The 8607-nt window shown below is 40.9% G+C and overlaps 1 protein-coding gene across 2 annotated transcripts; it reads right to left on the bottom strand.

Annotated features, from left to right (window-relative positions):
* Window positions 1-2132: 2132 nt before the first annotated feature.
* On the bottom strand, window positions 2133-8088 carry LOC147444125 (uncharacterized). Of its 2 annotated transcripts, XM_086526848.1 has the most exons (7): window positions 7823-8088; window positions 7152-7391; window positions 6266-6502; window positions 5396-5651; window positions 5094-5203; window positions 4977-5035; window positions 2133-2387 (listed from the first exon to the last, which is right to left on the bottom strand). In XM_086526848.1, the coding sequence occupies exons 2-7, from the start codon at window positions 7281-7283 to the stop codon at window positions 2351-2353; spliced, it is 831 nt and encodes a 276-aa protein (XP_086382974.1). In that variant the 5' UTR covers window positions 7284-7391; window positions 7823-8088; the 3' UTR covers window positions 2133-2350. The 2 variants fall into 2 exon arrangements, with proteins under 2 accessions (XP_086382974.1, XP_086382973.1); XM_086526847.1 differs by having other exon boundaries at window positions 4977-5203; window positions 7823-8085.
* Between the last annotated feature and the right edge of the window lie 519 nt (window positions 8089-8607).

Here is an 8607-nt window from a genome sequence, read left to right as displayed (position 1 = left end):
TTACATGCAGTCAAACCATTTCTTCTTTGAGCTACCTTTATTAAAACCATTGGGAGACATATGCTACATGGCAAAGCATTCCTCTGCACAAGATCAAAAATTGCTTGAAAACTTCCCATTTATATTCTACTATTGGGTTATTTGGGAGTTGTGTCTTCTGTAACAATTGTTCAACGATATCAATTTACATTGGTGCTAGTTTGAAGTATATGGATAAAGATGATTATCCCACACTATGGTTGGAGTTTGGCATCCTTGAGTCTCCATGTACATTTGGGATCCATACATAAAGTCCTATGATTCAATTCTAGAGTCCATTGGCCATGTATATAAAACTTTGTATGCACTTCAAAATGGTTTTTGAAAACAACATATAACAATAACACTATCTCCATTGTGTTTTTTACATTTAAATCCATTAGTGCCACGCTATAAAAATACACTATTTGCAATGAGCATTTCAATGCTATTGTATATAAGAGACTTTCCATATTGATCTGGTTCTTTATCATCACTAGATTTTTTGCTATACATGTGTGCATCCTCTAATCTCCTTGAAAGTTCTGGCAATTTTATCACCTCACCAATGGCTTGTCAGTCATACTGGTATTAGAGCTAAGACAAGTGTTCTTCCTATAGCAATCCGGTCCAAAACTGCAAGAATTGACCATGGAAGCGACGCTTTTTCATCCTCGAGAATGAGAAGAAACAGAAGAAATGAAGCAATAGGAAGACAAAGAGACTAGGACAATAGAAGCTTTTCGAAGCAAATTGCTTTTGAAGATGTGCTTTTTGGAGGAAGTTGCTTTTTTACAAGGTTGCAAAATTTGACAAAGTGTACAAGATGCTGAGGGAAAAGCAATTCCACACTCAACAAGGTTTACTTCCAAAGTTTTGGATGATGAAAAATTTATAGTTGGCTTCTCAAAGGGTACAAAACACAAATTAGATGCATTGTATTCAGTGCATTTGTTGATGAGTGCAATGGATGCAAGTTTGTGTAGTGAGCTACTTGACTTGGCAAATTTCAAAAGAGATTGGTAGAATCTCTTGAAAAGTTTGTCTTGCCATACCTTTTGAAAAGCTACATAGAGGGATCTTCTAACCTTCTACTGATAAGGAGTTGTGAAGCTGTTGGGAAGTTTATGCCTTTTTAGGTTAATCATAAATACTGTAGGCTGACAATATTCTACCTAGACTTCTTTGCATGCTAGCAATTGATTGATTGATTTACTCTTTAAAATATGTGTTTGTTTTGAGTATGAGAGGTGAAATGACGACAACATTTTCTCTCTCATCATTTTGTCTTATTTGTGATTTTGGGCATGCTTTCCATCACGCACTTTCTGAAAGCATGGACTTTCATAGGGCACCAACTCCTAAGAGCACTAGCTTTTACTAAACAGAGCCTATAGAGGGCCTTGCTTTTAGCTTAGTTACTTGCAAGCCAATGCCTTTGTAATGATGCCTTGAGGGTGAGTCTAGCAAATCAATTCGTGCTGTCATGACCACTCCATGTCTCCTATCTAGAGTGACGTTTTCTCTTTCGAGTTCAAGAGTCTGTTGTTTCAGTTGAGTTCGTCGATTGTTTCAATGATTTTACCATATCACCAATAGCATCCGGTTGCATGCAACCTCAAACCTCGACCACCCATGCGGTCGCATTGGTGGAGGAAAATGAAATCAAACAGTTGCAAAGACAACAGTAAAAGTGCAACAAGAATAATACCAAACATGCCAGCTCAAAAGGAGCTTCACAATGGATCATCACAGTCCTCCCTATAACTTTAGTAACTTTTGCTCGCTCCATTTGCTTTCAGCAAAATAGTAGATTTTAAGGTTTAAAGTCTAAGGTACTCTCTCTCTCTCTCTCTCTCTCTCTCTCTCTCTCTCTTTAAGGTTTGACAATGCTCGGTACCCTCTACAGCTGTGTGCCTGTGTGTGTGTGTGTGTGAGACAGAGAGAGAGAGAGAGAGAGAGAGAGAGAAGCATGCCTGTGTGTGTGTGTGTGTGTGAGACAGACAGAGAGAGAGAGAGAGAGAGAGAGAGAAGCATGCTCATGCTCTTATTTGACAGGACCTCACTGAAACCAAAAGCTTTTAAAAGCTCAAAATACAACACACAAGCTACTATTTTCAGGGTGAAAATTTCTCCATTAAAAAATGGTGCCACATTAAACTAGCACATAACTACATACGAAGCCTATTTCAAAATATATTTTGTAAAAGTAGAAGCACTTGGCAGCTGCAAGACTTTGATATTATACATCTTAGCAGAGCTTCAACACAAAGAGAGAGTGTGTATGTGTGCATGTGTGTGTGTGTGGATCACTAGGTTATCTTCTCTTCACTTAGTCAAGGATTAGCTCGAAAAGAGGCTGCGTGATCCTGCCAAAACAAAAAAGCTTGATAAGTTTTATTATGTGTTGCTTGCAAGCATCTCTCTCTCACTCACACACACACTCATATCTACAATCCTCGAGCACTGAGTCATCGTTTAGCTCAACATGGAGCATGAGATAAGTTTCAATTGGTCCCAGAGGTTATATTTGACCTTCAAGGATGACACACTCTCTCTCTCTCTCTCTCTCAACTCTCTTCGTCAGATAGTTCTATAAGGTCTTTTTGGGATAGTTTCCTACGACGTTAAAATTCTCGTCATCTCTCTCTCCCTCTCTCTCTCTCTTTCTCTCTCAATTGTGCTCCATACACACAGACCTCTAGGGAGGCTCGAGTAGGAGGAAGTACATAGCTACAATAAAATCCTGAATGTAGAGACTATAGGCAGATCAAGGTGGCATATATGAAGAATGCAAAATGAACCACTGAGGGGGTGCATACTGCCAAGTGATGTGGACAGTGGCCCTGGTCCAGGCTGAAGAAGACAACAAGTGGAATGATGGTATCCCACTAGCTGGGCACGTATGCCGCACAAGCTTTGATCAGAAGTATGCCAAAGTAGCGATCTTAGTCGAAGGCTCAGCACTTAAATGTGTGCAACGAACCTCTAGATGATGCACAGAGTAACACACAAGATCCTGACAAAGACTATGCCACTAATCACAGGCATCAGTGAAAGGAAGCATATGTGCCCCATTGATATCCCACATTAGTAAGCATTAACACAGGATCTATAGCATTCTGTCATTTGTATATGTTGCCTATGGGTCTCTCTCTCTCTCTCTCTCTCTCTCTCTCTCTCTCTCTCTCTCAGCCATGAGCAACAAGGATTGAAACTACAAGGGGTGGCAACCAACAGCACAAAGGGGTATTCGACATACGGCAAGCAACCAGACTTTGTGCAATGGAGAGACTCCTCTCGGCATAGCTAAGTGCAAACTCCACACCAAACCATATGAGCCTGAGGACCTAAAGATACGGGTTGTTCATTATTCTTTCTCCCAAAGAACCAAAGAGCAATTATAATCATAATGCAATTAAACAGAATCCTAACGCATCAAGATTCCGCAGCGAATAAAGAAAAAAAACAATCGAGACATCAATGTAAAATTCATGTAATGAAGAAGCCATATTATTCAATGCTCTTCATTTTACATATACTTTTTGAGTTTGTAGGTCAATATATGCATACGATATACACGATGTCTCTCAAACACTGCATCGACTAGCACTCTATGGTGGAATGGTATAGGCCACATCATAGACATGGAATGGTATAGGCCACATGATAATGACATGCTTACAAGGGATAGCATCCCTCAAGCACCAGGTACTCTCTCTCTCTCTCTCTCTCTCTCTCTCTCTCTCTCTCTCTCTCTCTCTCTCTCTCTCACACACACACACACACACACGCGCGCACAAGAAGAAAGCTGATTTCCATTGCAAAAACCCTCAGTATTGTAAAGATCTCATAGAAGTGGGCTTGAGGCCACAAGCAGTAGAGGAGATGGTAAGCTCATACGATTGGGAAAACTGATATATAAACTCCGCCCATGGGCATAAATGAGGCTAAAAGCTAGAAGATTAGAATACTAACACGTTTTGACACTCGGAAACAAGCCAAGGAGAAAACCTCTCCCAAGAACCCTCGGCTCCTACTGGAAGGGGAAGAGAGGACTTCTTGCCACTTTTACACACTCACATACAAAGAGCAAGAGCTCCTCAGATAACCCCTTAGGGCCCACACAAAAAACACACGCATGCAAATCCCCTCTCCCTCCCAAAGGTGCAAGACATGTAAAAAATTGAAGAGCTCGGCCAACTTTTAAGAGCCATGAATGTTCATCAAGGAGAATTTAAATTTCTAGGACTAAAAGTCCTGAAGTGCTTTTCTGTTGATGTATACAAGACAGATAGATGGAGTGACTAGAGAATATGCCACCCTTCTATCTTTTCAGACCCACATCATCAGGCACGATCTCAGAGCCACGGACAACCACTGGCTCTTTGCAGATCAGAGGGATATGTTAATGCCTCTATCCAATAGGGTGATAAAAAGTACAGATCATAGGTGAAGTATGCGTATCAAAGGTGCTTCCTTGAAGGGGAGAATGTTTGAGGAGCAGCCACAGCACAGAAGACGTACACCTAGGGACTATACAATACGCCTACATGAGTGGGCCACTCAGCCAATCATTGTGTGAGGTTGATTTGCTACAAATAACCTTTCCTGCAAGATCCCAACTACTCCATTGAATTTAGAGTAAGGGATATGATACAAATACAAAACAAGGAGACTGGCCACTGTTTCTCACTTGCAAATATTTAGGCGAGCCATTTTCCCATCAATGGTGTACTACATACCACATCCAGCTTTATCTGCACAGTCTAATAGTTGATGTGCTTGAACACAAGAAATGGGATGCATGGGCACCATGGATAAATGACACCCGTGCCAATCAGTGTTTTAAACCATTTTATCCACGGCACATGAAGACATGAGTTAAAATCGGCCTTAAATGAATGTTTGGCCTTCTACATCACTACAATTCCTCTCTCCCTCCCTCTTGTCCTTACATGTTAGAATGTGTTGCCACCCTGCACAGGATTGCCCATTTTCCGCCTAGTTCTACGGACTGCTTCAAAAGTAGACCACAGAACCTGCCTTTTATTCCTTGCAGCCCTTCTGGAAACTGCGTCGATAGATGAAGCATTTAACAGACAATCTTTAGTTTCACCAGCGTTCTGGTGCACAATCCTTCCAGAAGCAACAACAGGCTTGCTTGGTTTCTCAGGATCTGATGCTACAATAAACAAAGCAAGCACCCCTCTGTAAGCAACACAATATTAGGCAAGACCGCTTTCTTCCAATAAATCAAAAAACAGTGTTTGTGCATGAAAGAGCATGCTCCCTGAAGCACTACGCAGGAGTTACGACAAGTGAATATCATTAATGGTGAATTCAGGAGCATTAAAATGCAATACAAGAAGTGTACCAGAAATGCTATTTGCTGTCCATTGCTGATGGTCAACATTGTTGATTGCAGGGGATCGTATCTCCTGACTCTCTGCATCTCTCTTTGCTACTTCATTGTTTGGCACAGTAGTCATTTTTAAACTCACAGAAGGGGCATTTCTTGGACGAAAATGCTGAACCCAAGGATTTGCAAGTAAACCCCGATGTATAGTAGCAGGTGCTTTTGCCCTTAAAACAGAGCTCCAAGTCTGGTCACCCCAATCATGTATTTTATACTGTTACCAATAAGAACACATAGCATTGTAAGATCTCACATATCAGTAAATTGTGAGTGCTCTAGAGACATCTATGTGGACACCTAACAACATTCCTAGAGGCTCAAAATGTGAAAATATATAAATGGAAACAATTGAATGATTTCCTATAAATTTTCTGGCAGGCTTCCCTTAAGGCTGTCCACATCATCATACCTATTACCATCCTTGAAATAAAAGTTGTATGACAATGTAGTGACTCTGGGATGAGCAGCACACTATGCCAAGGGCTATCAAGAGCACAAAGAATGGCACAATATGAAAGGCATGGCATCCAACCAAAGATGCTACGCACGACAGCAAATGTTGACCTTGATTTTTTACTTTTGGTTTGTTTTATCTTTTTTTCTTTTGGGAAGGGAAGAAGGGGGGGGGGGGGGGGGGGGGGGGGGTGTTTCTTTATGCTCTTAGGATTGGTTCTCTATCCAAGTTTCTTTCCCTCACAATAAAACATCAAAACTATGCAATGCATGATGCTTAGGATTTTCTCTATCCAAGTTTCTCTTTCCCTCACGATAAAACATCAAAACTATGCAATGCATGACGCACACATTAACCATCCAAGAAATTCTTACCTCCAACGTTTCCTGAGAGTGAAGCTGGGACTCGGCAGTATTATAGTCATTTTCCTCAAAATCAGTACGACAATCATGCTGATGGTGATGATGGTGAGCTATGCCCCCACACACATCTTCCATACAATAACTTCTCGCAAACATATTCTGCACAAAGTTTGCTTCCATAAAATCAAGATAGGAGCTGTGCTTGCTGTCTGTCCAGGCAGTTTCTAAAGATACTGAGCCTTCCAAACACTGCGAGCCAAAAAATGTAGACAATATTGAATAATTTTCAACAAAATATCCCAACTGTTAGTAGAGAATGCAAAAAGCACCTTTAGTACAGTCGCCTCACAACTTTATTGGGTAAATATCTCTCATTTACAAAAATGACCAAAAGAAACTGACATCAACACAGATGAGCTAACATTTTGGCTTGTACATGATAAAGACAGCACACGCGCTTACCATGCAGGACTACCGCAACCTGATCCCTCGGACCCCTCCCAAATAATTTTTAAATAAGTACCAAAGCTACATTTATTTCTTTAAAAATGTGTGACGTTGGTGAAAAAATCCTTGTTAAGGATCAACAATGAATATTACTACAACAAATTCCTCATTAAAAATCCTTGTTAAAGATCAATATTACTAATATTTATTAGTTCCTAATGCAAAGGAAATATGGACCAAATATGTTGCAGAGAAAAACAGCATTCAATGTACCAAAGTTGCAGCAACCAAAGCATTGCCTGTGTTGAAACTAGTAAATCAAATAGATTACAAAATGGAACCAAGTACTTAGGCAAATCGCAGTCACAGAGGCAAGTTGACGAGGCACAATCAAAACTTCCAGCTTGTGCATATTTCTTTTCAGCAAATAGTTGTGAACGATGTGACATACCTTCTCAACTTTCATTGGATGTGTAAGTATCGAACAGGATGAACTGCACCTTGAGGAAGACCACTCTGCATCTTGGGTTTCCCCAGAATCTGACTCTTCATCACGGAGGCCCATGTCCAGAAGTTGAGACATAGCCAGAGCACAAAATTAAGCAGTAGCAAGACTGAGAAGCTTAGCCAGACTTCTTTGGTCAATGATGTGTAAGTTCCAAGTAAAAAGTTCTGATGTTTAGATCAAAGCCTGCAGCACAAGAAATGGGTGAGTTGAGAGTGTTGTCCCTTGAGGTACCACAAGATTTCTTTTTCCAATTGTTAGGGTCAGATTCTTGCTGAGGGATCCAAGGTTGAAACAGGTTGGGCAGGCGCACAGATATGGGTATTCAAAGAGAAAACTCAAAAGTAGAAATAAGGGAAAAGGGCTTGCCACAAGATCAAAACACATACAACAAAAGACCTAAGACAAGAACGAGAAGGAAATTAAGAAGTGGGATCAAAACACATTTGGACGTACCTTGAGAGATGAAAGAGGAGGGCATGGGGTTACCACAAATTTCACATAGATATGGTCAGGCCGTGAAAAACCCAAAACAGAATGACAAGATCAAAACACAGATATGGACAATTCATCAAAAAACCTAAACAGAAGATGAGGAGGACGTTGTGAAAGCTTACCAGACAGTTGTCGAATCAAGCTGAACGAGCAGAGCTTCCTTCGATAAGTCTGTAGAGAATCGACCTTACTTAGCAGATATGAATGTGTAAGGGGAGCCCTAACTATGTGAAGAAAACAACTGAAAATGGAGCTCGAACAAGAGTAAATCTCGATTAGCGAGTGCCACTACGGCGCAACTTTCCAATGAAATGAGCCAGGAAGAAGGAAACTTCTGCTGCTTTTCTTGTCATGCAAGAAGGGGCGGGATCATGGCTCTTGAGTCTTACTTTCTTGATTTTTTGCCCTTTGTGGGTTGTGGTCTTCAATGTACAGCGGATTTCTGACGTGGCCGACCTTTTTCTCCACATCATCCGAGCTTTTTGCTCGTGGCAGGAGCTTTTTTGCCACATCAGCAAGCAATACGACAGGCTAACCCGAATCCTGATATTTTCAGGGCTTAGATATTTTGCACAACTTTTGCATGCCACGTCGAAAAGTGGCTGGTCTTTGTTCGTCTAGCGAGTTCCTTTTGCGACAAAGTGAAGAATGTATCGTCTACCGAAGTAGATATTTTGTATCGTGGGTGAATTTCACTTCACTTATTTCCTACTAAGCTCTATCGTCTATAATCAGGCAAAAGATATTTCCAAAAATATCCAACCAGTAAGGGTTACGTTACGTAAGGGCTACCAACTGAGGAAAAATCAAGCAAGAGGCGCTCTCTCTCTCTCTCTCTCTCACACACACACACACACATTCATGCATCCTCGTGTATATCTCTGTCACGGATGTCTCTCTCTTGTCG

The sequence above is a fragment of the Adiantum capillus-veneris genome, chromosome 13 (assembly GCF_014529385.1).
Source record: "Adiantum capillus-veneris isolate H3 chromosome 13, ASM1452938v2, whole genome shotgun sequence".
NCBI classification, from domain to species: Eukaryota; Viridiplantae; Streptophyta; class Polypodiopsida; order Polypodiales; family Pteridaceae; genus Adiantum; species Adiantum capillus-veneris.
Note: the sequence above shows the minus strand (reverse complement) of the source record. Positions and strands in the feature narration are given on the sequence as shown.